This window comes from Vanrija albida (genome assembly GCF_041260175.1).
Source record: "Vanrija albida strain AlHP1 chromosome Unknown contig_5, whole genome shotgun sequence".
NCBI lineage: Eukaryota > Fungi > Basidiomycota > Tremellomycetes > Trichosporonales > Trichosporonaceae > Vanrija > Vanrija albida.
In genome coordinates this window covers 2,666,816-2,692,357 of record NW_027191424.1, presented here as the reverse complement: position 1 = coordinate 2,692,357, position 25,542 = coordinate 2,666,816, and the positions used below count along the sequence as shown (strand labels likewise).

The window sequence follows — 25,542 nt, the reverse complement described above, 5'->3', positions numbered from 1 at the left end:
GCAGTGCTGAGGTTGCTGTAGAGTCGGGTCTGGTCGATGGAGGAGAGTCGAGAGCAGAGATGCAGTTGCCCATCTCGCCGTCTTTAAACCTCCACCTGTGACCCTTCTCCGCCTTCCTCGTCGTTATCGGCCTTCTTCCCACGTGGTCCACGTGGGAATTTGACCCCGCACCAGGCCGCACTCGGCGGCTCTAGCGGCTCTCATATTGTCGGCCGTGGTGACGCACTTGGCAACGAGCAGCTGCAACCACTCGCTCTCATAGCCGACAGACATTTGCGACGACTCTCTCAACCACACCATCGCGCATCGCACTCCATCATTCAGCCATGGCGCGTGCAAAGGGAAAGGAGGAACCAGAAACGTGCGCCCTGTGCCCGAGCTCCGGGCAGCCCGCCTTCTCCGCCGCTCCCAGCACCTCCGACAACAACAACAACGCCTCGCCCGACCAGTCGCCTGACCTCCAGTGGATCGCCTGCGGCAAATGCAAGAAATGGTACCACTCAGTCTGTGTACTCCAATCATCTGAGGAGTGGGCCGCGACAGTTCCTCAGGAGCTCCGCGACCAGGCAGAGGCGAGCACCCTCGGCGCGTGGTTTGACTGGCCTGCGCCGGTCAACAAATGGTGAGGCCGTGTGGCTAGGCAGCGCTGACGATGGCAGGTACTGCCTCGACTGCATTGCTTTCTCCACTTCCCCATCCAACCCCAAGCCCCCGCGCCAGCCATTAGCCGCAACGCTGAAGAAGCCACGCAAGCGAGCATCGGGAAGCGCAGCGTCGCCGACTCGGAAGCGGCCTCGGGCCAGCTCGACAGAGGCAGCCCCGGAGCCCGTTGGCACGGGTGTCGACGCGCCGCGTCCAAAGCGGAAGGCGGCACTGGACAGACCAGATTACTGGAATATGCACAACCACATCGCGACCCCAACCAAGAACTGGCTCGATCTAATCAAGGATCCCAAGAAGTACGGCAGGGTCATCAAGCCTGGTGAGCTTCATCCATGGTTGGAAAACAAGCTCACACCACAGATAACTTCCCTCGTGTTCCAGGAGCTCTGCTGAGGAGAGAATGGGTCGACTCGGGTGCGTCTCCTTCGAACGCGGACACGTCAGATCCAACCAGCTTCCCCCCGACTCTCTTCTACGGCCCGACAAGGGAGCCACTGGTGGTCACGCAGGCCGAAGGCGGTCTGACGTCAATGGGCGGCATGGTCCCCGATCCCAGTTTGACTGTTGACGACGTCGCACGTCTCGTCGGGCCTGACAAGCTTGTCGATGTGATCGACGTCGCGACGCAGCACAGCTCCCAGTGGACGTTGGCCAAGTGGGCCGCGTACCTCAAGGCAAAGGCGGATCCTTCGGCTGCTGGGCCATCAAAGGTCTACAACATTATCTCCCTTGAGATCTCCGGTTCCGAGCTGGCGCAGCTTGTCCGCCCGCCAATGCTGGTTGCCGATGTCGACTGGGTCGAGAACTATTGGCACTTTCCCGGCGGGAAGGAGGCGACGATGCGTGCAGCGGCCAAGAAGGTGGAGGACGAGGTCGAGACAAATGGAGATGCGGAGGAGGGCAAGCCAAGACCAAGGCCGAAGAACGACTGGCCCAAGGTTCAGCTGTACTGTCTGGTGGGTGCCCCGCACGAACCGTCCTGACGTGCAGATGGGGATGAAGGACTCGTGGACCGACTGGCATGTGGACTTTGCCGCGAGCTCAGTGTACTACAACGTGCACACAGGGTCCAAGGTCTTCTTCTTCATCCGGCCGACCGAGGCAAATCTGGCAGCGTATGCGCAGTGTAGGTAGCATGTCCTGAAGCTTGTGCTCACCCACACAGGGTCGGGATCCCACGAGCTTCAGTCCAACACATGGTTGCCAGACATGTGCGACGAGGTGCGCAAGGTGACCTTGACTGCGGGCGATACTATGTAAGCTCGAGGTCCTAGTTTCGAGCTGACAATCAGGATCATTCCGGCCGGATACATTCATGCAGTCGTAGGTCCCGAGCCCCCTTTCATGAACCTAACTTGCCCAGTTCACACCAATGGACTCCATCGTCTTCGGCGGAAACTTTGTCCACTCCTACGACATCCCGACACAGCTTCGTATGCGGCAGATCGAGATTGACACCAAGGTTCCCCAGAGATTCAGGTTCCCGTTCTTTGAGAAGTGAGTTCGGCGCTATGGGCGGCGCTGATCTCAGGCTCTGCTGGTATGTTGCAGAGAAGCACGTGTCCGATCTCCGCGCATTGCGAACATACCGCCCTGGTTCCAAGCCACCTGCTGTCACCAGGCCAGTTGACCGAGTGCTCCGTGGACTGGTGGTCCTCGCTCGCTTCCTTATCGAGCAGGTCCGAACAATGGAGAACCCAAACACGGACGACAAGCAGCGACGATTGATTTGGAACCGGATACCGAACGAGGTGCAGGACGCCGGTGGCCTCGCACACGAGCTGCTGTGGCGGGTGGAGCAGGAGCTCCCGGACTCATGGGAGGATGAAGAAGAGGTCAAGGTGGAGGAGAAGGGGAGTAAAGGACGGAAGAAGAAGGCGCTTGGGGCTTCCAACGGGTCAAAGCAGTCCTCCCAGCCTCGAGAGCAATCTCAGCAGCCTCGGGAGCCATCTCTTCAGCTCCGAGAGAAGTCTCTGCAGCTGCTCGACAAACCTGCCTCATCCAGAACATGGCGATTCTCCCCTTCGTAAGGTTCCCCTGTAGTCTACGCTGACATCTAGACCATGGGAGCAGGAGGACAACCCAATCGTGCAGGACCGCACGACGATTATGCTGGCTCGGCCTGGAGGCTCTGAGCTCGAGGAGGCCGAGCAAGTCGAGGCTGTGTATCGCCAGCGCCGGAGACGAACACACACAGAGGACGGTGAACTGGTGCTCGAGGAGCAGGACTTGGTGTTCACTGAGAGGCGCACCATTTGGATAGACGCCCCGGTTAAGGCTGAAGTCAACGGGCATGGCGACGCTTGAGCCACAGAGCCAGCCAGCCTGATTACCCTTGGTGTAATAGCGGGATCAAATGTATCAAATAGCCTGACGTGTGCCACTTTGAACTTAGCCTCCACTTGCAAGTCCACCCGACAGAGTCATGAGATCGACTTTTGTTTTCCGTCCTGTCGCGTCCCAGACAACAACAATAACACCATGTCGGCAGTGCTCTGGCGCCGGGCACGATTACCATCATCAAGAGCAGGCGTATGGGCGAGCAGCATTGCCGGCCCGAGCTCCCCACGGGCACGGTGGACGCCCACTCGCTCGGCATCCACCGAAGCGGCGCCTTCCCCGTCTTCTCCCCCCGACGACGGGTGGGAGCTCGTCGTCGGGCTCGAGATCCACGCACAGCTGCGAACAGGACGGAAACTGTTTTCTCGTGCGTATACGCTATTGATACCGCTGACGGCAGCCGCGAGCCTGCGGTACGACGACGCGCCGAACACTCACGTCGAGTTGCTGGACGCGGCGTTTCCGGGCACATTGCCAGTGAGCTGCTGAGCTTCTGCGCCTAGCTGACCCCAGGTGATCGATCCCGAGGCCGTACGCCTCTCCCTCCTCACAGCATTCGCGCTCGGCTGTGATATTGTGAGCTGGTGACCTGTCTCCGCTGACGGCAGAACCCGCGCTCGACGTTTGACCGGAAACACTACTTCTACCACGACATCCCGGCGTCGTACCAGATAACGCAGCATTATAGTGGGTGTGATGTTCTGTCATTGCTCTGACCCACCAGACCCTATTGCACGCGCGGGGTCCGTGCGCTTCGAGCAGGGCGAGGCGGGGGTCACGCGGGACTTTGACGTCGGCATCGTGCAGCTGCAAATCGAGCAGGTGGGTTAGAAATGCCTGCACTGCACTAACCCCGCAGGACACGGCCAAGAGTCAGACGGTCGGTGGCGATGTGCTCGTCGACCTGAATCGTGCCGGCACTGGCCTGATGGAGGTGGTGACCCAGCCGGACATGCGGACGGCGGAGGAGGCCGGCGCGTTTGTGCGCAAGTTCCAGAGCCTCCTGCGGCGCGTCGGGTCCGGCGACGGGGATATGGAGAAGGTAGGTAAACAGCCCTGTGTGACGCTTACCTGCGCAGGGCAACCTCCGCGTCGATGCCAATGTGTCCGTCCGGCGGCCGGGCGAACCGTTCCGCACACGGTGTGAGATCAAGAACGTCAACTCTGTGCGCTTCCTGCAGCAGGCTGTTGGTGGGTTCGCGGACGATATCGGACTCTGACCCGCCAGAGGCCGAACGTGCACGTCACATTGAGCACTACGAGACCAGCCCAGACACGCCACTGCGGCAGGAGACACGCGGACTGAACGAGGCTACCGGGAAGACGTACGCGCTCAGGTCGAAAGAGGAGGCTGAGGACTACCGCTACATGCCGGACTCGAACCTGCCTGCGATTGCCGTCAAGGAGGTGAGCTTGGCCGCCGTGACGTCCGCTGACAAAACCAGGACTTCCTCGATGCATTGCGAGAATCGGTTCCCGAGATGCCTTGGGAGACGGTCAAGCGTCTCACTGCTGCGTATGACCTTGACTCCCGTGACGTCGAGACTCTGATCGGTCTGGACGAGTACACCGGTGCGGGGATCGCGTACTTTGAGGCGGTCGTAGGGAAGGATGCTGCCCTGGGACGGAAAGCGTCCAACTGGTAAGCTATAGGCTCCGTGGAGCTCTAGCTGACACCCAGGATCGCACACGAGCTCATCGGACAGTTGACCAAGGCTGGAAAGATGTGGACGCCGGAGACTGTCCCGGCAGCACTGCTGCGCGAGATCATCGTGGCGGTTGAGGACGGCAAGATCACTGGGTCTACGGGCCGCAACGTGGTCAAGAACGTGCTGAGCACCGGGTCAGTACCCAGCTCTCTCGACGCACTCCTGTCAGACCTGGGTATCACGCCTGCATCTGCCGACGACCTGCGGGCGCTGTGCGACGGGGTCATCGCCAAGCTGCCGAAGGAGGCGGAGAAGGTACGCCAGGGCAACGACAAGGTGGTCATGCGGCTAGTGGGCGAGGTGATGAAGGTCAGCAAGGGCACTGCAGACGCGAAGAAGGCGCGTGAGCTGCTGCTCGAGATTCTTAGAGGATAATGCATGGTGTCGGTAGTCGATGGGGAAGTGGCGGCATTGGGTGCCAATGCCGCACTGTAACAAACAGGTGATCGGTTAAGGATTTGGTGTCCAACCTCGGCGCCATCGGCTTTCTCCACCTCGTCAATCTCACTCAAACCTCCATCACCACGCACGATGCGCCTCACCCGCCGCCTCCTGAACGCGGCCCACCCCGTCAGCCATGCGACGCAGGCCCCGCCACTAGTGTACAACCTCGGCCTGTCCTACGCGGCAAAGTACTCGCCCCCGTTTGTCCCGGCGACCGAAACGCCCGAGTCCCTCGGGTTCGCCGGCAAGCCGACCAAGCTGGGCAAGTGGGTCGACGCGATGCGCAGCCTGCAGGCCGGGCGGGGCGTGCTGCGCGCGCGCGAGGGGGGCTGGGACGAGGGGCTGCAGGAGGAGGTGCAGAAGTGGGGCGCGGGCGAGGACTTTTTCGGCGTCGTCGACAGCGGGCAGTGGGTGGGTACCGAGTCGCCGAGCTTGCTCGGCGGCGAGGCTGAGGCTGTGGGCCCAAGCTGACGCCACGCCAGGTCAACATCGCCGTATCCGACGGCGTCGGCGGCTGGGCGCCGCACTACGACCCGGCGCTGTACGCCCAGGCGCTGATGTACCACTACGCGTCGGCCGTCGCGTCGAGCCCGAGCCTCGCGCCGTGGGATGCGCTGCAGAAGGCGTACGAGGCGATCAACGCCGACGAGGCGGTCAAGGCGGGGTCCGCGACGGCCGTCGGCGTGAGCCTGGGCCAGACGGGCAAGGGCCGGGCTGTGAAGTGAGTCGGGGCTGCGCCAGCAGCCCCAGCCGGAGGACAGAGGACTAACGCCCCAGCCTCGGCGACTCGGGCTTCTCGATCCTGCGGCGGGGCCAGACGGTCTTCGAGACGCAGTCCCAGACGCACTTTTTCAACTGCCCCGTGAGCCGCCCCTTCCGTGCCCGCTGACGCCGCCCAGTACCAGCTCTCCAAGGTGCCCAAGGAGATGCGGAACGGCGCGATTACCGACCTGCCTGCCCATGGGCAGCGGTACGAGTTTGACCTGCAGCCCGGGGACGTGGTCGTGCTTTATGTGAGTTGGGGCGCGGCGGGGGACGTGACGGGGTCTGCCTGTTGAGCCAAGCGCTCGGCGGGAGGCGGCTCACCGGAGGTTTGCGCCGGAGACTTGGTCTGTCGGCGGCGGCGGGACGCGTTGGGCTCCGACTCCGCCGTCACGCTCAGGCAGCGCCGCGCTGTGGCAACTTGGCCCGTTCTTGGGGAGTAAACACTGACACGCCAGACCGACGGCCTGTCGGACAACCTCCCCGCCGCGCACGTCCCGGCGCTCGACGCGGCCGTGCTCCGCGTGCTCGACGAAGAAGCCAACGCGCACCTCGAGCACGGCGAAAAGGCTGCCGAGCACGCGCGCCTCCTCGCCGACGTGCTCGTCGCGGCCGGCCGGTCGGCCATGGCGCGCACGGGCGACGAGGAGGCCGGGCAGGGCTGGCGGACGCCGTTTGACATCGAGAGCGAGAAGGAGGGCAAGCGGTACAAGGGCGGCAAGGTCGACGACATCACCGTGCTCACTGCCGTCGTGTCTGAGCGGTTGGTGTAGGCGCGAGCGGCTATAGAGCAGTGGATAGACATATGCATTGGTATAAAGTGTAAAATGATGAGTGTCCAGCGTGGGTTGCGTGCGTGCGTGGGGTGAGGATGGCGCCGGAGCGATTATAGAAACCATCCCGTGCTGCCGAGTCTGATCGAGCCCAAGAGAAGACGAGCGCCTATGCGTCGAGCGGCCGCGCGGCCATCTCGTCGGCGTAGTGGCGCGCGCGCGCCTGCGGCGGCATGGGGAGGCCTCGGCGCGCGGGTCCAATCTCCTCGGGGTCGGTGCCGGCGCAGAGATTCGTCCAGTCCTGGGGGCGGGGGAAGCGCTGCCTAATCGTGTCGGGCTGCACGACGATGACGCCCATCTTGCCCACGGCCAGATGCCAGCCAATGTGGCAGTGGATCGGCCACACGCCGGGCGTGTCCGTAATGAGGCGGAGCACGGCCCACGACTCGTGGTCGATGGTCACCGTGTCCCTGCGGAGCGGGTTGGCCGTCTCGAGCTGGACGCTGGCGAGCTTCTCGGGCGTCATGACCCCCTTGCCGCGCCCGACGAGCATGAACGGCCGCCCGTGCAGGTGGAACGGGTGGGAGAAGGGCGCGCGGTCCTCCTGGTTGACGATGATGTCGACCGCGCCGACGCGGGGGAAGACAAAGTGGGCCGTGTGGGCGTGCGCGCTGTTGTTGAGGTCGAGCCCGCGCTGCAGCTGCGCGAGGAGCGGGTCGTTGATGTAGTTGTTGAAGTTGATGCCGTTGTACCCGAACCCGAAGAAGGGCTTGCTCGTCGTCGGGTCGATGAAGCGCCCGAACGAGCTGTGGAACGACACCGTGTCGTACGTCGCCGGCGCCGACTGCGGGATCATGGGCACGAGCGGGCCGTTGGTCTCGTCAAGGTCGACGCAGGGCGCCGTCTGGATGTCGGCCAGGTCGTGCCACTGCTCGGTGCGCGGCAGCGGATTGCGGTTCCACGTGAGCCCAAGCCAGTCGGTGTAGCGCAGGACGCCGGTGGCCGTGATGTCGGGTCCCTTGATGCCGCCGAGGCAGTAGCCCGCTGGCCTTGCGCGCATCCAGAATGCGTCGCCCGCGCGGCCCTGGTTGAGCGTCACGACGACACTGTACCGCTGCGCAGAGTTGAGCGCGAGCTCGTGCACCTCGACGGGCTGGATGGGCGTGTCGTCGACCTCGACGACGGTGAGCACGTGCCGGTCGATAGAGAAGCGGATCATGGCGTGCGTCCCCGTGTTGATGATGCGCAGGCGGACCTTGGAGCCCTGCGCGGCCTTAACCTCGGCAAAGACGCTCTGGCTCACGCGGCACGGCACGTCCTGCTGCATGCTCGCGCAGTCGGTCTGCCCGACGCCGTTGATGAGCAGCGAGTCGGGGTTGGGCGGGGCCGGGCTGCCGCGGTACCCGACGCTCATGTCCATGAGCCCGTTGGAAATCACCATCGAGTCGTCGTGCTGCCAGTCGGTGAGCATCATGACGCGCTCAGAGTCAAAGTGGCGGTAGTACTTGAGCGGGTCGTTGCGCGAGTGGATGATGAGCGGGCCGTACACGCCGTCGGCCATCGAGTTGGCATAGTGCCCGTGGTACCAGAACGTGCCGAACTCGTTGTCCAGGTTGAACCGGTACGTGTAGCTGCCCCCTGGGGGGATGTTGCACTGGTGCACGCCGGGCACGCCGTCCATGTGGTTTGTAAAGTTCTGGCGCATCCCGTGCCAGTGGATCGACTGGGGGATGTCGAGCTGGTTGTTGACCGTGACCACGAGCGTGTCGCCCTGGTTGGCCTCGATCATGGGGCCGGGGTACTCGCCGTTGATGGTGCGGATGCGGCGCAAGAACCCGTCGGGCGCGGCCTGCGCGTACTGAATGTTGAAAGTGTACCGCTTCGTCTGCTTCCACGGCCAGATGTAGCTCCCCCCAGTGGGCTTGTAGCCCTCTGGCTTGCTCTTGGCCGTGCGCGAGGGGAGCGCGGCCTGGGGATACGACCAGATGGAGGCCGTCGTGCCGATCGTCGTCGGCTCGGTCGGGACGGCGGGGTCGGTCGGGCTCGCGCTCGGCGCGTCAGTCGGCGTAGAGGCGCCGGTCGAGTTGCCGGCCGGCGTCGGCTCAGTGGGCGAGGTCGAGGTCGGGCTCGTAGCGTCCGTCGAGCCGTCGGTCGGCGCGCTGCTGGGAGGGATGCCGTCCGTGGGGAACTCGGTGGGCGGGGTCACCGTGCCGCCCCCAATGCCCGGCCCGCCGCCAATAGGCCCGGGGCCACCACCGCCGACTGGCCCCGTGCCCGGCCCAGTGCCGGGGTTGGGCACCTGCCACGGGTTGGGCGGCGGGGGCCGGAAGCCGCCGGGCGAGTTGTTGCAGTCGCCGAACATGGGCATGCCGAGGATACAGAAGCCGAGCAGGCGCTTCCATGAGCGCGAGGGTGGGGTGGGGGCGGGGGTCGAGTCGTAGGCTTCTGCTGGGGCCGCGGCGCGCGCGAGGACCGCGAGGGCTACCAGGAGGTAGAGTTGGAAGAGGACGCGCATTTTGCTGCGGGTGGGCGTTAGCTGCCACACTCGCGACGCCACAACGGGGTGTATGCAGGCAAAAGCGTACTGCAGACACATTCACTGCACAGACACATGCGCGCATGCACACATGCCCATGAACTGGCTCTGTGGCAGCGACATGCCCACCTCCAATGCACATGCTGGCACCGTGCTGTCATATGGCATCTCCGTGCCTGCCTCCCTTGACGACTTACGAGAGACGGATTTCTGGGTGAGTTTGTAGGTTTTTGGTCGTGGTCGTGGTCGTCTGCGAGGAGATAAGAGAAGGATGAGGGGGGAGGGCGCCAGCGCCGTAAACGAGTGTGGTTAACGAGTGTGGGTGGTGTGGTCGGTGGGTCTGGCGGTGTGAGCTGGGGCGGAGAAGAGGGTGAAGAAACGTCGGCGCGTCCATCTATATGCCGCAACCTCCTGCTCTACTCACAGGGTTCAGTCCATGTGCCCGCTGCTGCAGATCAAGGGCTGCAGACGGTGGCGGCGAGCGGTCCGAGACAGGTGTGCGGGGAGCCGCTAGTCGGGATGGGCGGCGTCGGGAGGGGGGGTCGTCTCCGGGGCGGGGCGGGGCGGGGCGAGGCGCGGTGGCGGTGGCGGAGTCGCGTCAGTCGCGTAGTCGTGAGGGTCGTGAGGATGGAGAAGAGGGTGAGAGAGAATGAGAATACAAGACGAGATAGTTGCTCGTTCGCAAAGCAGCATGCAAACGTCCTCGTCGACGCCGTCACCTCACAGCCCTGGGCGATCGGACAATGCCCGCCCCGCCCGCCCAGCCCGCCGGTGTGCGACGCCGAGTGACGGCGAGTCTGGCGCTAATGTCGAGGGAGGGAGCATCCGAGCGGCCGGAGAGGAGCACTGCCTCCCTCGTCCCTCTCTGTCCCTTTCTCGTCTCCAGTGTGCTGGAACGCCACTGGAACGGAGGGGGAGCGCACCGCGCACATGACAGGGGAGCCGGAACGCAGAGGGCGCACACGCCGGAACACAGGAGGGAGGCGGCGCGGGACACGCTCGTGAACAAGGGGATAAGGGGAGGAGACGGAGAAGACGTCGCGTCGGCCCAGGGAGTACGCGTCAGGAGCCACAACACACCCGGGAGCGATCCCGCCTGCCGTCGCGGCGCCACGCGCAGCCGTGCCTTGCTTCCCGCGTTTCATTCTCCAACCGTAACTTTGACTTTGTCGCGTCTCGCCCTATGCAAGGAGGTGGGGGGCGAACATGCTCCCTGCCGCAGCTTGGTATGCGCTAGCTAGGCCGCGGCAGGCATCGGTGCCGCCGCCGATCTGGCTTGCGTCGACGCGCCGCCACGCCGAGCCGCGCCGAGGCACCCGCCGATCTGTACGACGTCTGCGTGACGCGGACGCTGATGCCGAGTGACGAGGCGGCGTCTACGGTGACTGCCTGGCCGTCTGGCCGTCTGGCCGTCCACCCTCGCCGTCCCCCATCGCCGCTCGCTCCCCGCTGCGCATGCTTTCGCCGCGGCACTCTGCTCACTCTGCGCACTGTGTGCACTCGGCCCCCCCCCCCCCCCCGCTCAACCTTGCTTTCCCCGCTTACGCGGCTCGCCCGACGACGCCACACTGCCCTTACACCTTCCCCTTCCCCTCCCCCTCCCCTCCGATCTCAATCACCACCCTCAACAAACAGCACAAACATTGCCATCCCGCGACAAGGCACACTCCAAAAATACATCTTCGTCTCGCTAGCCCAGACATGTGACACCGTCGTCGAACTGTCTGGCCGGCCGTCTGCCACTCGTACATCCACCCATCTCATGCAGTTCGCCACCTGGGGTGCCATGTCAGCTAGGTGCACAAGCTTCGTCAGCTGTACGCACTTGAGGTGGGTCTCATAGAACTTGATGATGTGCTGTGGGCAGCGCTTGTTGACCACTGATGTCGCCTGGGCGAGCTTTTCTCCGCTCTTCCTAGTGTGTGTCAGACAAGGACAGGAGGGTAACCAGCCGGGGCGTGCGTTTCGGCGTCGGCACCGAGACCGCGCCGACAACACCCCAAGCTGACGTAGCTGACGTAGCCAGCACCACATGGCCCACTCACATCGTCAGGTACACAATCAGCTGCCCATCCGACCCGCGCTCGACCGTGTCGATAGACCGCACCAGGTTCTCCCAGTTCTCGATGTCATTGTACTTGTCGAGGCTGTCAACGTGCGTCGTGTGGAAGTCGGTGACCTCCTCGTCAGAAATCGGCGCCGTGCTGGCGCGGACATCGTTGGGCGCCCGCGCTTGCCTTCCCTTCTTCGCTGGCTTGGCCGCTGCCGCCGCGCTCGACGACGGCCGGCCGCGCTTGCGCACGTTGCCCGTCGTGTCCTTGGGCTGCTTCTCCCAGTACGCCTTGACGAGGTCCTCGGCGTGCTCGCTGCGGGCGTGTGGTGGATCGACAGGGGCGAGACGGCCGGGCGCCAGGCGGCGGAGGAAGGCGAATTCACGGTGAGGGGCAACAACGGCGCGGGGCAACAACAGAGATCACACGTCAGCTACGCGCCCCACACCACCACCACAAGCTCAACCCACACGTTCTCCTGCGGCTCCCAAGTGTTGTGCTCCGGTCCGTACCCCTTCCAAGCGACGAGGTCTGCCGGTCAGCATGTCGTCACCCACGCCCCAAGCCTCAACCCACAAATGTATTTGCCCTTCTGCGCCGCGTCAGCCAACTCGAGCACCTCACCACCGCCCAACCCACCTTGAGAGTGTGGTCTAACACCTTCTCGACCTCGTACTCGTCCTCTCCTGGCTCGTCGTCCGAGTCGTCGTCCTCCTCCTCCTCGACGGCCTCGACCTCCTCCTCGCCCGAGTCAACGCTGATCGGCGAGCCCTGCTTGCTGCGCGATGCGCGGCCGTTGGTCGCTGGCCTAGCGGCACCCTTGGACGTGCTGCGCGAGCGCGAGCGGGGAGGCATGGTGGAAGGAGGGAAGGGAAGGCGTGCTCGCGGGGTCGCGGGGTCTAAGGCGTGCTGCTCGTGACTCGTTATCGACTCGAGCTGCGCTGCGCGTGGGCCGTGGTCGCAAGCGTTCGGGGCGGTCGTTTAGGTGGTCCGGTGCGGTGTGGGGTATCGCCTGCAAGGTGATGGATGGAGAAGAATGGGGGTGAACAAGTGAGTTGATGGAGGATTGAGTTGTTGTCCAGCCTTCCTCCTCTGCCTGCTGCCTGCTTGCTTGCTTTGGACTGTTCCCACCAAGGGACAGTGGTGTCACAGACCTCTGCTGTGTTCCATGTGGGATTTGCTTCCGCTTTCATTCATTCCTAACAACCATCACATTCCAATTAGGAGGACTAAATAAGGCGAGATAAACATGCATCGTTCGTATCGTTCCTATCAATCGTATCGGCGCGTGGCTTCAGGAAAACGGACATCGAGGACAAGTACAGGTGACATTACGCCGCATACATCACGCGACAAGTTACTCTATCTGCGGCCACCACCTCCACCCCAGCGGTTGCCTCGTGGTCCTGTGGGCGGGGGATACCTATCGTTTCCACCGCCCCAGCCACCGCCCGGGCCTCCGGGGCCTCGGGGCGGCGGTGGCCCTCCACGAGGGCCAGGGCCCGGCGGCGGACTGCGGTAGCCGTACTGATCCATGTGCGGCGGGGGTGCGCGGCCACCACCAGGCGGACCAGGCGGGCTGCGGTACCCGTATGGGTCGTGCTGCGGCCTGGGGTCGTACCCGCCCGGGTTGTACTCGTCGGCACGTGGGGGGTACGCGTCCTGGCCTGGGTACGGCGCCGGCGGAGGGGGGTAGTATCCCATCGGCGGGGGACGGTGCACACCGGGGAGGGTGGGCGGTGGCGGTGGCGGCGGCCTGTTGGGCTGCGTGTTGATCACGTTGGCGATGGCCGTGGGGTTCAGACTCGCCAGCAAGCCCTGGAGGTTAGGCAGCTTTGGCGCCGCCTCCGGCGGGGCCACGGGTGAGCGGATAGCTGGCGGCTGTGGCGGCTGGTACGGCTGGTGCTGGAGCGGTGCTGGCGGTGCCCTGCGCTGAGGTTCGGCAGGCGACTGCACCGTGCCGGGCGGCGTGTCTCTGCTCACGACGAAGACACCCAGGAAGACCGACTCGGTGCGGCCCTCCTGCGGAACAGCGTAGTTGTCGAACAGGTGCATGAGCTCTGGGGTCGGGTCGGAGGGGCGCAGCGGGATGAGGTACAGCTCGCGTGCTGTGCCGCGCGGGGGCCGGTCGCCGTACGGGTGGTAGATTCCATGGCGGCTGATGATGTCAGCATAGTCCCGATGATGTTGGGCACACGTACTCCCTTTGGACATGGAACTCGACAACCTCGTCAAACGCTGCCCGCTCGTCCGGCGTGGCCTTGTCGTCGAGCGTGAAAACGACAGTGACAAGCTCCTTGGTTCGGTCCATCCTCCTGTCGGAGAGGTACTGCAGGCTGTGGGCAGTCGGCACTCGGCCAGTAATGGCGATGACAGGCTGAGGGAGGAGGCGCGCCCAGTACTCTTCAGGTGGAGGGGAGGATACGCGGCCAGCAGCAATGCGCAGTTGGATCGGCGGGACTTGGGGCGACTCCTTGGCGGGGTTGGAGAGCCCGCCCTTCCACCCAGCCGGCTTGTCGAGGAAGACCTGGAGCGCCGACTTCTCCTCCACTGGCTTTTCCTCTGCAATGTCGTCGAGGTCGTCATCGTACGTGATGTCGTCGGGAACAATGTCGCTCAGGTCGATCTTCTGGTTCTCCTCGTCAAAGTCGATGGCCTCGTTAATCTCTTCGACGACGTTTGACCCCCAGGCTGACTGGAGTGACGCAGCAGGTGCGCGAGGCGGGAGCGTTGCGGACGACTTGCGGCGCAGGATAGGTGACTTGGGCGAGGCGACAGTAGCGGCGACAGGTGAGCCACTGATTGCCGTCTGGGGCGAGGCGGCGACTTCCACCGACTCTCGGCGCACAGGGCTTGCTGGAGTAGGCTCAGGCTCGACCACACCGCTCTCCCGTCGCCGTTGCGCCTCTTCTAGCCGAGCAATCTCTCCCATCTCCACCTCGCGCCTATCCTCAGCCTTCTCGAAGCCGTCGCGCCCGATGCGCACTTCGCCCGTCATGTCGTCCTTGATCTTGACAGTCTGTCGCAGAGCCTCTTGTTTGGCCTTGTTGATCACCTCGAGCTGTTCAGCTGTAGCCAGCTGCTCAGAGTTGAGGAGCGCAAGCTTGCTAGGCGGGAGCGTGCCGTCGACAATGTCCTGCTTCAGGTCTGGCCTGACGTCCTTCGACAAGGACGAGTGGAGGAGGTTGAACTGCGCTCTAGTCTGTTAGCTCGGCTGTGGTCATTGACACTCACTTGTATCGTCCACCCGCGGCCTCCTTGCCCTTGATAACCTCCTTGAAGTTGGTGAAGATAGTAGCCTCGACCTTGCGGCCGTACTCCTCTGCAAACGCAGGGCTCATCTTGTCCTCCCCGTAGATACCGCGGATAGTGGCAGCCATCTTGTCGAGAACATATTGCCGCGCGGGAGGAAGTGCTGCTGCTGATACATTGGAGGACTTGCGTACCGGCGATGGGCGCTTTGGCCTGGGCTCAGACTTGGACGGGCGCCGAGCAGCTGGCGCCGTGCGAGGCGGCGGCCTGGCACGCTTGGCAGGTCGCTGGCGCTTCTCGTCGTCGCTGTCGGCCTCGGACTCGGCTTCACTTGGTGCGGCCTCGGATTCCTCGTCTGATTCGCTCTGGGACTTGGGTGACGGCGGATCTTCAGGTGGTGGCGAGGTCTGGGTGGGTTAGCGCTGCAATCAAGCCCAAGAGGAACCCACAGCCTTCTTCTTCCCCGACGCCTTGCGCTTGCCAGTGACCTTGACCTCGACGTCGGCTGTCGGTTTTGGTGACGCGAGGGCTTCAATGTCGTCGAGTTCTGTGGGTGTCAGTACATCTGAGAGAAGGGGTGGGGGAAGGGGAGGGAGGGGGGCTATGAGGATGGGGCTCGGACAGGGGGTTGTGGCAGTAGTTGACGAAGGGGCAGTGATGTGAGACAAGGGGCGTTGATCAAGGCCGGGACAGTGTGCGGGGTGGCGCGCCGGCGGCAAGGCTGGAGCAACGGCCAGGAATGATTCCCCCCGATGTCGGGCAGCGGGCTACCCAATGGCCATGGCCTAGCTCGTGATGACACGATGTCGGCGCGCTGTCCCCCTGCGGCGCCTCGACGCGACGGGCACAGGCAGCACGGCGCGCACGACGTCGACGTCATGCGGACGGCGCCGACGCGCCGAGTGCCTGGCCTGGGCGCCGCCCCCATGTCTGCCGTCTTCCTTGCGCCCCCGCCCTTCGACACAACACGTTGGCAGATCCTCGCGATTCCTCGCTCCCTCGGTGCTCGCTCGCAGAGGCCGTAAGACGACGACGACGACGACGTTCCAAGCCCACAGGTGGCGGTAAGACGGCCCCAAGCCAGCCAGCCCATGCAGGGACCCATGCCACGCAGGACCTCGGCACAAGCGCGTCTGAAAACTACAACTACGGGTGTGGAGTGGGGTGTGTCGAGTTCTACAAACCAACGAGCGCCGGCGGTCCGCCCGACACGCTGTGTGAGTGGTGAGAACATGGACTTACTCGTCGTCTTCTTGCCCGTCTTGGGCTCGCAATCGGCGCACACGTAGTTGTCTGAAGTGTTGGTGCTGATCGTACGACGACGACGACCAGGGGACTTACGGATCTGCTCAGCCTCCTCGGGTTCAAGGTTGAGGCAGTCGAAGTGGAACCTGCGGTGTCAGGGTGATTCAGAGGGTTAGAAAGCACGAGCCAGTGAGGCGAGGAAGACTGCACGAAGCGGCGCCACCGTCTTCAATATCGGGCGGGGCACGGTCCCAGCGACTCTCCAAACGACACACAGCATCGCCCAGTACTCACCAGTTACCACACTCTCCACACTCGATCATGGGGCCTGGCCGAGCCTCCTTGCAGACGCAGTACTTGGACTTGCGGTACTTTGCCGGCGCGGACGCCGCGCCTCTCTTGGGTCTCTCTTTGCCCTTCCGCGATGGCTCGGTAGCGTCCGTGGCGCCAGCAGCGTCTGGCTCGGGCACTGGTGTCGAGGCTGCACTGGCACGCGACTTGACGGCGGCGATAAGCTTCTCGGTGTCCTCGCTGTCGAGGGCACGGCTCGACTTTTGCCTGATTCTGCTCGACGTGCGTGTCGCTACTGGCGCGGTCGATGGGCCCGCTTCTGCTGTTGTCATTGTTGTGGATTAGTTTCAAGGTCTCGCGGTGGATGAAGAAGATGATGAAGAATGGACGAGTCGAGGAGATGCGAACAGTCCGGCCTTCCTTCTTGGCCATCGCGAGGCCAAGGAATCCCAAGTAAGGGGCCTGTGGCAAATCCCCACCTAAACAAAATACACCACGTCATTTGATAAATTTGATTCCGCTAGACCGCGTCGACTGAGACTTGGCTGTTCTGTGGGCCGAGCAGTGCAAGCTCAGAGTGACGCGGCTGGCAGCGCGCAGGCAGCGTGCGGCGGCGGCGATGCAGCAACGGACGACTGGCTGCACACTGCCCCGTCGTCAACATCGTCGTCGACAACTCTTGTTCCCTCCTCCTATCGACGCGTCAAGTCCAACAACAGCGACAGCAACACCGTTTGCCACCTGGCAGCTCACAGCCCTCTGCACCCCGCACAGCGCATACACGCCACAGCGCACAACAACACCCACAAAGCCCACCATGAGCAGTAAGTCCACCTCCACAAGCCATGCCTCCACGTACCCATGCCACCACCGCCGCCGCTGCCGCCAAGCCGCAGCGGCATCTGTGCTGCGCTTCTCGCCCCCTTGGCCGTGCGTAATAGCGCCCGCTGACCCATCGCACAGACTACGGTGGCCAGCCTCTGGACGCCAACCCGTTCGCGGACCCATCAAACCCGTTCCAGCAGTCGAATGCCTCGGCCTTCTCGCTCGAGAGCGTAGGCCGCGCGACGCCGACCGGCGGCGCCGCCAACATTGGCGCCTATGTCGCCGACCACGACCGCCGCGCCCAGGAGCTCGAGCAGAAGCAGCGTGAGCTCGAGGCAAGGGAACGCCAGCTCCAGGAGCGCGAGGCCGAGGTCGAGCAGCTCAAGCCCAACTGGCCACCTTGTGAGTGGCTATGGCAGGCGCCGCGCGCGAAGTCGCACACGGCGCAACGAGGACCTCGCTGACCCCGCAGTCATCCCATTTCTCGTCCATCGCATCGAGCTCGTTCCGGCCGACCAGCAAAAGTCGGCCAAGCTGACATACACCTACTGGCTGTCGCTTGTCCTGGCTCTTGTCTTGAACTTTGTGGTGTCGCTCCTCCACCTCTTTGTTGGCGGATCAGTGTGAGTAGCAGCGGCACCTTTGTTGCGCGGTTACTAACTCGTACAGCGGTGGCCTCATTTCGTCTGCCGTCTTCCTCGTCTTCATCACCATCTTCTCGTTTGTCCTCTGGTACTACCCCATCTACACCGGCTGGCGCCGTCTCAACAAGCGGGGGGCTGCTATCCTTTTCTGTAAGCTATTCGGATTTCCGCCGTGAGCTTACCCCAGACATGTTCTTCATCTTCTTCGCGTTCCACATCATCTTCTGCCTCTACATGGCCATTGGTGTCGGCGCCGGCGGCTCGGGCGGCCTGTACAGCACGATCGTGCTCATGATCGACAAGCACTGGGTCGCGGGCATCTTCGGCATCATCACCTCCATCTTCTGGATCTTCCAGCTCGTCGGCGGCCTCGTCATCTTCAGGCTGATCTGGAACTTCAAGAACGGCAGCTCGGAGATCAACTTTGCCAACGCCAAGGCCGAGTTCCACGGCCTCGGAACTCTGTTCAAGCTCTTCCGCGCGACGAGCGGTTAAGCGGTGTGGTGCGGTGGCCGGGCAGCATCGCCCAGGCGTGCTGGAGTGAGGCGCGTGGAGTGAGGCGAGGCGCGCGAGTGAGATGCGACGCTGTGGCGTGAGCCCAGGGCGGAGCAGAGTTGGGCGGTATCATAGAGTATCACCCGTGACCCTACCGGGGCTACGGAGTGCCTGCAGTACGCAGGCAATGAGGCACGAACTCGACGTGGACGTGTATAGTACCATCCTTAGACAAGACAAAACACTAGCTGGGGCACCTGTGCGGCTGCCTCGGCCTCCACGCTTGACGATGAATGACGAGTTTGGTGCAAGGGTGGGCAGTGGCACGGAAGTCGGCGCCAATGTGGCACAGCACAGGCGGTCGCACAAGCAGGAGAGCATCTGTCGTTGCAACACAGTGCATGTTACGGACGACAGGCGGAGATTGGGGGTCTCTCTACCTGCCGTCTGCCACGTCTATCGGTCTCCTACTTTATATGTCTACGTACTTTATACTCGTGGGCTCAGTCTCGGTTAATCGAATCACACACAACATGGCCAGGGGGCGCTGCCTCCCAGCGTTCGTCTCTCCATCCAACCCATTCCACTCGCTCCACGCGTCTCCCCCTCAGCGCTCATCTCACCCCGATAAAACTAGCAAGGGTAGGGGCGGCCGTAGGCGCGCTCATACCAGTCGCGGTACGCCTGCTGCTCGACAGCCTCGGCCTCGGCCCTGCATGTCAGCTCGCGCCGCCACAAGGAAACTCACTGCGCATTCCCACGCTCCTCCTCGCTCTCGTAGAACAGCTGCTGCGCGGACCCTCCCTCGAAGAAGTTGTCGGGCTGGGGTCAGCGCCAATCCGTCTTACCACTCACAAGGGGGTTAGCGGCCGATGGCATGCTAAGCGTCGAGATGGACTCGGTGCGCGGCAAGCGGTCCTGCACACGGCCCTCCTCAAAAAACCCGCCGTGGTGGCGCGCGCTCGACTCCCCCCGCTCCTCGTCAGTCTCGTACAGGCTCTGCTGGGCCTGGGGCTGGCGCACGGGGCGGGAGGAGGAGGCGTAGTTGTTCGAGAAGGAGTCGGACGGGCGCAGCGTCGGGCTCGAGGCGGTCGACCGGCTGGACGCGTACGACGGGTGGTCCCAGTCGATCGTGTCGGGGTCGTGCTCGCCCACGTCGTGCAGCTCGCGGTAGAAGCTGGAGCGGGGAGCGGAGGTGGTAGTGGCGGTGCGGTACGAGGACGGGCTGGAGCGGCTGGAGCCGTCGCCGTCGCCGAGGTCGAGGAAGGAGGTGCGCGGGGGCGAGCCGGAGACGGTGATATCGTCGTCGTCGTCGCCGTTGTGGTAGCGGGATTCACGGTGCCCGGAGTCGCGGTAGCGCGAGGCGGGGCGCCCGGAGTCGCGGCGCGCGTCGCTCCCGCCACTCGGGCGCGTCACATGCATCCGGTTGAAGTCGCGCAGCACGCTCACCGCGTCCACGTAGTCAGGGTCGTTGGGGTCCTCCTCCTCATACGGGGGGGCCGGGTTATCGATGGGAGGGGTGTTCGAGCGCTCGGAGCGAGCGTTGCCTGCCTCCTCCTCGTCGTTATCCCCCTCGTCCTGCTGCTCCGGCTCCGGCTCTTGCTCCTCCTCCTCTGTGTCCCGCTCACTCTCGCTGTCGCCGTCATCCTGGCTGTTCTGCTGGTTCTCGTCTCCGGCCTCAGCGTCCGCACCCTCCTGGGGCTGCGGGAGAGGCCTGGAGCCGATGAACACCCCGTCAGACCAAGGCATGTAGCCATGCCCGGGACGGGGGGGGAAGCCGGGCGGGGGGAGGCCGTGGCGCTCGAAGCCGGGCGGGGGGAGGCCGCGGGGCGCGGCAAAGGGCGAGGGGAAGCCGCGGGCGAAGCCGGGCGGGGGGGCACGAGAGGGGCCGGACTGGGGGGTGCGCGGGATGAGGCCGGGCGGGGGCGGAATCACCAAGCCCGCGAGGACGGGGTACCGCTGCCGGTAGGGCCGATCGGGGTTGAGCGCGCACAGGGGGCACTGGATGACGATGTTCGCCGGGTCCATCATGGGCTCGATGGGCGCGCCGCAGTTCCTGCACGCGGACGAGGGGCCGCCGAAGCCGCCGCCGCCACCGTACCCGCCGAACCCACCGCCTCCGAAGCCGCCTCCGAACCCTCCGCCGAAGCCGCCGAAGCCGCCGAAGCCGCCGCCGAAGCCGCCACCGGGGTGAAAGAATGCCTGCGAGTTAGCGAGGTGGGGAGAGGGAAGGAATCGGGGGAGTTGAGGCAGAAGAAAGTAGAGTATGATCGTCGCGGACGTGGGAGGAAGGGAGAGAGGGGTCCCGGGACAGGCCAGGGAGAGGCGAGAAAGAGGATTAGTGGATCGGAGGTTGCTGGGAAGCGTGTCCAATGGGCAGCGCCACTTACCATGTTTGTTTCTCGATTGTAACGAGCAGTATGAGGTAGATGTCTTGAAGGTAGGGAGAGGTGTTGACTCTCGATTGTAACGAGAGGTCAAGGTTGCTTGAGGGATGGGGAAACAGACAAATGCGCGCCGCGGGCCAGCTATTTATCGATCCCAGAGGGGGCCATTCGGCCATCACTCGCCCCCCAACTGGCTTCAGCAGCCCATCAAACACCCAGTGATCACGGCGAGGACAACTCGCACAAAACACGCAAACAGCACCAGCGTGCGTCCTCATCATTTGGAGGGACACAAACATGCAGCGGGGGCGAGGGGACAAGGGGGCGTGTTTGGCGCGTGGTGAGTGCGAGGAAGTGCCACGCTCTGCCTTGCAGTCGTTTACCATCATCGCGCAGTCCATGCAGCTCGGGGCGCACAAAAACATGCATTGGGGGGCCCTCCGAACTACAATTGCTTTTTTGTATGCTTGCAAAACAGCAGCTCGGGGCGGTGACAGGTTGCTACCATTCCATGTCGAGACGAGACGAGCGAGTCGGCCGCTGCCCCGATTGAACGAGCAATCCCCGGCACCCCCGTATGCACACACCCGCGACGATCAATCCAGCCAGCGCGGAGTGCTCCCGTTGCGAGCACACGAGGCAGCAATACCTCGCCATAGCGGTGGAACGACTTCCCTCCCCTCCAGGGTAGAGCACACACGCTCCGTGCCTCACAGTCGTGCAGCAGCGTCGCGGCGCCGACACGCGGCAGAGCAGATGCAGGCGAGGGGCGAGCGAGTGCTGTCCGTCACGCCACGCCTTCAAGAACCAACGCACACATGGGGGCAGGATACAGCGCGTCTGTATCAGCGGCGTCCGCACTGGCGTCTGCATGTTGTGTGCACGATGGGCGCTGCGCACGATGTCGCCCCTGACAGGCAACGACTCCGTTGAAGTGGATATTGATGAAAATTCGGCCATTTGGCATACAATGCAGCTGCATGCATGATACTTTGCAGAAATTAGTCTACGTGCATTACAGAAACAATGCAGTCCTCAAAGACCACCAGCGTATACGGTGGCGAGAAATGATGGATGGCCACGGTGGTGGGGGGCAACACGCACACCGCCACGCGGGTGTGGCACACCATCAACACACCCCAACCCCATCCTCGTTGCTTCTCCTCTGTCCGCCCATCAATCTGCGTGCGGCTGCGAGCAAACAATCGGTCCGTGCCATCACTCACCCCATCCACGCCGTCGCACGCACCTGGCTGCACTCCCTCGCCCCAGGTCAGAGTATATCTACCCCCAACACCGTCGTCTTCGCCTCAACTCTCAACTCTCACCTCACCCTCAACCCCTCCTCCCACTAGCTTACATTGCTAGACCCCCCATCAACCACACAGTATCCTACCAATTCTAATCTACCAACATGAACGCCATGGTGAGTCCCCTCCTCCTGGACTCCGCAGCCACCGGCTCACCACTCCAGCGCCGCCTGATCGCCCGCGCCAAGCGCTTCACCCTGCGCAAGAAGGGCAAGAAGGAGAACGCGTCCCCGGGCGCCGACACTCCCCATTGCGCCGTCTGCGAGGAGTGAGTCCCTTCCCGCCGTCCAGGACTGACCCCAGCTTCGGTATCATGGACTGCTGCCACCCCTTCATGGCTCCCGCCCCCGCCGACACGGCCCCCCACACCGTCGCCCAGACCCTCGCCGACGAGGAGGACGCCGCCCCCGCTCCCCCAGACAACAACACGCAAGACAACACCTCCACTCCCGCGGTGTACGTCCCCTGGAAAACCCATCACTGACAAACAGGCCCCAGCAGCTCAACGCAACTGAGGCTCCGCACGCTTGCCCTTCGACTCGCACACCGCCTACATACCCGTCTACTCCTCCGACTCGACCCCGCCCCCTCAGCGGGAGGTTCTACACCCAGAACGAGTACTTTGCGGGTATGGGGTACGACGAGTTCCTGAGGCAGGCGTGCGTGGACGACCTGGCGGCCAAGGCCGGGGGCAAGGGGCCGACCGTGATGGCGCTCCGGCTCGTCGAGGGGTGAGTTGGCGCGTGGATCCCGCTGACTCCCAGTGTCTCCGACAGCTCCGAGGCCGACGCCGCCGACACCAGCAGCGACACCCTGGACGCCTGGGTGTCCGCTAACGCGCAGCTCGGCGAGGCGTCGGCGTCGCGCCCCGGCTCGGCCCAGTCCCACCGCCAGGCCGTGTACATCCCCCGTCGAGAGTGAGCGGCTCAAAATTCCTGTGTGAACACTGCTGACCTCGCCCAGGCTCACCCTCCGGGCGGATGCTGGTGAGGTTGAGCTTCTCGCCGATGACATGCGCCCTTCGGGCACTCAGCGCGTTGAGACTCCCACGGGCTCGGACGAGTATGGCGGGAGCGGGGTACGTCCGCTCACTGCCTCCAGGCCCCTCCACGGTGCCGGTTCCAGTGCGCAGGGCGCCACAATCCGTCCCAGGTACGTCACCCTCCTCGACCCTGCCCAGTTCGGCCAGCTCACCCCCCAGTGCGTTCGGCCTCGGCCTTGACACGCCCCGACTCCCGGCACGCAACACCAAGTACGTGACTCCCGGAGTAGCTACTGTGCAACAGCTGACCTCCAGCCGCTACGGGTTCCATGCCGGGAGCCCTGCCACGACCCGCCAGGCCTCGCTGTACGGGTGAGTCGTCACCTCTCACGTTCATCGCTGATCCCAGGTCGCGCGCTGCAAGCCCCGACATCAACACGCCCACGGCACAGAGGGCTTCGTGAGTCGGCCTGCTTGGGACCAGAACTGACCGGCAGGGAGCAGAGCCCGCTCGACTTTACCAGGTCGCTGCGCGCTGCGCTCGAGAGTGTCAACGTCGACCTGAACGGGACCCACACCGAGTAGTGAGTTCCCTTCCCTAGTGGAGCAGCTGACCCCAGCGATCCGTCCCCGACGAACGCGCGACAAGTTGGGTATCCTTACGAGGACGACGAGGGCGCTGGAGCCGCCCCAGCGGTGCTTGCGGACGACGGCACCGGACCCTCTGCGCCGTCCCCCGAGCGTACCCAGTACGCCGAGTTCACGTGGGTTGGTGCGGGGGAACACGCTGACTCCAGGGCGCCTGCCGTGGGCTGGAACAACCCCCGCAGCCGCTTGCTTCCCTCGACGGCGTCCACTGTCTCGCGCGAGGATGAGCAGCAGGCCGCCGGCGTGAACTCGAACTGGCTGTGAGTGGTTGACCTGTCGCACGACTCAAGCTGACACACCCAGTGCCCCAGCCCACCGCGACACGTTCGGTGGATCCAGTGCCCGCGCGACGCCCGAGACCGAGCGCTTCGACCCCGTCGCGTATGAGTGGGTGATAGGTCCAGGATAACACTGACACCCATCAGGGCCGGCGACGACGGCTTCCCCGCGTACGACGCGTCGCAGTACGAGTGGGTCACCCGTGCCGCTGCACCAGCTGACCTCTCCAGGCCCGTCCCCCGCTGCGAGTACGAGTGCGTGACGACCACACCCCGCAACCGCCACTAACGTGCCCAGGAACCAGACACCCGGCGCCGGCTCGTCCACTGGCCACGGCACGGCCCAGCAGTGAGTCCTCGCCTCCTACCCCCGCTAACACCGTAGCGCTGAAGCCGAGCGTTTCAACCGTACCCTTGCGTGGCCCCAGCCCTCGGCGGGAAGCCCCCCGAAGGGCAAGGGGCGCGAGTCTGAAGACGACAAGCGGCCTCAGCGCACTGACAAGGCTCTCCCCTCGTCCCCTGCGCCCGCTCCCAACCCGATCCCCGGCCCCCGATCTCCTCCCCCCACCCCTCGTCAGATCGTGCACCCGCCCCGCCGCCCCAACCAAACCGAGGCAGACTACTTCAAGGAGTGCCACCTCCGCGCCTCGGGCCGCACCCACATCTACAAGGAGGCGTCGGGGCTCCACACGGACCCGGCGCACAAGCTGCACGCGGCAGGCGTGAGCACCATGGACCCGCTGGCCGGTACCCCGTGGGCGCTCCGCGCGCCGTATGAGAGCGTCTCGCAGACCCAGGCGCGCATGAGCGGGTGGGGAGCGGGGCGCAACCGCCCGGCGCAGCAATTCCGAGAGGTGCAGGCCGCGCGCGCCGAGCCCGAGCCGCACTACCTTGAGGTGCTGGCCAGGGCGACGACCGCGCAGGCGGCTCAGCGCCGCGATGAGCCCCAGCCCCAGTTCCACCCGATCCAGCGCCAGGTGAACCACGCCCAGCAGCTTCAGCAGGTGCAGCACTTCCAGCAGCGCCAGCACCAGGCGCTGCTGCAGTACCGCATCCAGCAGCAGGCCCCAGCCCAGCAGCAGCAGGCTCAGCCCCAGCAGCCCGAGCCGGCCGCCCGTGGCGCGCCGCGCGGACGTGGGCGTCGTGGCCGCCAGAGCTGGAAGCAGGTGCAGAACCCCCACCACTCGTAAGAGTGGTAGGGTGACGAGTAGTTGGCCGAGTGGAGTCCTAGAGCGTAGATCGAGTCAGAGTCCCAGAGTCCCAGAGCGTAGATCGTAGATCGATAGAATCCAAGACCGTAGATCGTGTTTGATTCATATAGTGTAGAACCGGATGAGCCTAGATGGCGATCCGAGTAGCGTTTGTCTGAGTGTTTGTTTGTGTCTCCGCCCATTCTATATAGCGACTTGTAATGACCTAGCCCAATGCATATTGGTGTAATCAAAACTACCACGTCCTCGCTCCTCTAACTGATATTAATTGGGAAAGCAGCGCCAGCCAAGTTGCAGGGAAACCGTGTAATGTCTCACAACGCGTCACGCGCGTCACGGGTCATAAACGCGCGACCCCACCACCAGGCATCCGACCGCCGCCGTTTCGCAACGGGTCAGACGCTCCCTTCGCCCTTCATGTCATCTAAAGGTCGGAGGTTCGAGTCTGGCACTGGTCATGCTTCCTAATTTGCAGGTGGCTTGGAACTGCCCGTTCAGTTTCCGATCCTGTGACGTGGATGTCATGATGCAGCTGTGGGTCAAGCGGTCGTACCCCGGCCTTCTCACTCGCTTAGAAGTGTTCATAAGAAAGGGGCTCGCCCCTTTTTGGTGGTGCATGGGGGTGTATAGTTTTGCATAATGCATGGTGCGTCGGGGTGGATGCTGCACTGGTGTGGATGGTGGTCATCGGCGCGA

At 64.0% G+C, this 25,542-nt stretch overlaps 8 protein-coding genes across 8 annotated transcripts; 5 read left to right on the top strand and 3 right to left on the bottom strand.

Annotated features, from left to right (window-relative positions):
- Positions 1-326: 326 nt before the first annotated feature.
- Positions 327-2,970, top strand: JHD1 (JmjC domain-containing histone demethylation protein 1; the record flags this gene model as incomplete). Its single annotated transcript, XM_069355645.1, has 9 exons — positions 327-622; positions 660-982; positions 1,024-1,619; positions 1,654-1,789; positions 1,829-1,919; positions 1,956-1,986; positions 2,027-2,160; positions 2,195-2,689; positions 2,724-2,970. 9 exons carry the CDS (start codon positions 327-329, stop codon positions 2,968-2,970), a joined length of 2,349 nt encoding a protein of 782 aa, XP_069207716.1.
- A 174-nt stretch (positions 2,971-3,144) lies between these two features.
- On the top strand, positions 3,145-5,087 carry Q8F55_007205 (uncharacterized protein; the record flags this gene model as incomplete). Its single annotated transcript, XM_069355644.1, has 9 exons — positions 3,145-3,480; positions 3,517-3,579; positions 3,612-3,690; positions 3,728-3,825; positions 3,863-4,045; positions 4,083-4,194; positions 4,232-4,410; positions 4,449-4,645; positions 4,685-5,087. The coding sequence occupies 9 exons, from the start codon at positions 3,145-3,147 to the stop codon at positions 5,085-5,087; spliced, it is 1,650 nt and encodes a 549-aa protein (XP_069207715.1).
- Positions 5,088-5,243: 156 nt separating this feature from the next.
- On the top strand, positions 5,244-6,691 carry PTC7 (Protein phosphatase 2C 7; the record flags this gene model as incomplete). The annotated part of the gene is made up of 5 exons (XM_069355643.1): positions 5,244-5,567; positions 5,639-5,877; positions 5,934-6,018; positions 6,056-6,169; positions 6,377-6,691. The coding sequence occupies 5 exons, from the start codon at positions 5,244-5,246 to the stop codon at positions 6,689-6,691; spliced, it is 1,077 nt and encodes a 358-aa protein (XP_069207714.1).
- A 169-nt stretch (positions 6,692-6,860) lies between these two features.
- On the bottom strand, positions 6,861-10,159 carry Q8F55_007203 (uncharacterized protein; the record flags this gene model as incomplete). Its single annotated transcript, XM_069355642.1, has 4 exons — positions 6,861-9,210; positions 9,425-9,567; positions 9,652-9,675; positions 10,151-10,159. 4 exons carry the CDS (start codon positions 10,157-10,159, stop codon positions 6,861-6,863), a joined length of 2,526 nt encoding a protein of 841 aa, XP_069207713.1.
- Positions 10,160-12,640: 2,481 nt separating this feature from the next.
- Q8F55_007202 (uncharacterized protein) lies at positions 12,641-16,398 on the bottom strand (the record flags this gene model as incomplete). The annotated part of the gene is made up of 7 exons (XM_069355641.1): positions 12,641-13,436; positions 13,480-14,475; positions 14,513-14,937; positions 14,980-15,077; positions 15,773-15,823; positions 15,872-15,921; positions 16,070-16,398. 7 exons carry the CDS (start codon positions 16,396-16,398, stop codon positions 12,641-12,643), a joined length of 2,745 nt encoding a protein of 914 aa, XP_069207712.1.
- Positions 16,399-16,883: 485 nt separating this feature from the next.
- Q8F55_007201 (uncharacterized protein) lies at positions 16,884-18,030 on the top strand (the record flags this gene model as incomplete). The annotated part of the gene is made up of 5 exons (XM_069355640.1): positions 16,884-16,890; positions 17,030-17,293; positions 17,364-17,514; positions 17,561-17,685; positions 17,723-18,030. 5 exons carry the CDS (start codon positions 16,884-16,886, stop codon positions 18,028-18,030), a joined length of 855 nt encoding a protein of 284 aa, XP_069207711.1.
- Positions 18,031-18,663: 633 nt separating this feature from the next.
- Q8F55_007200 (uncharacterized protein) lies at positions 18,664-20,423 on the bottom strand (the record flags this gene model as incomplete). The annotated part of the gene is made up of 4 exons (XM_069355639.1): positions 18,664-18,742; positions 18,779-18,852; positions 18,886-20,232; positions 20,421-20,423. 4 exons carry the CDS (start codon positions 20,421-20,423, stop codon positions 18,664-18,666), a joined length of 1,503 nt encoding a protein of 500 aa, XP_069207710.1.
- A 1,408-nt stretch (positions 20,424-21,831) lies between these two features.
- Positions 21,832-24,825, top strand: Q8F55_007199 (uncharacterized protein; the record flags this gene model as incomplete). The annotated part of the gene is made up of 17 exons (XM_069355638.1): positions 21,832-21,843; positions 21,892-21,995; positions 22,031-22,183; positions 22,321-22,458; positions 22,492-22,644; positions 22,691-22,879; positions 22,929-22,979; positions 23,025-23,081; positions 23,119-23,169; positions 23,207-23,293; positions 23,330-23,473; positions 23,507-23,617; positions 23,661-23,744; positions 23,783-23,827; positions 23,867-23,890; positions 23,934-23,984; positions 24,021-24,825. The coding sequence occupies 17 exons, from the start codon at positions 21,832-21,834 to the stop codon at positions 24,823-24,825; spliced, it is 2,259 nt and encodes a 752-aa protein (XP_069207709.1).
- Between the last annotated feature and the right edge of the window lie 717 nt (positions 24,826-25,542).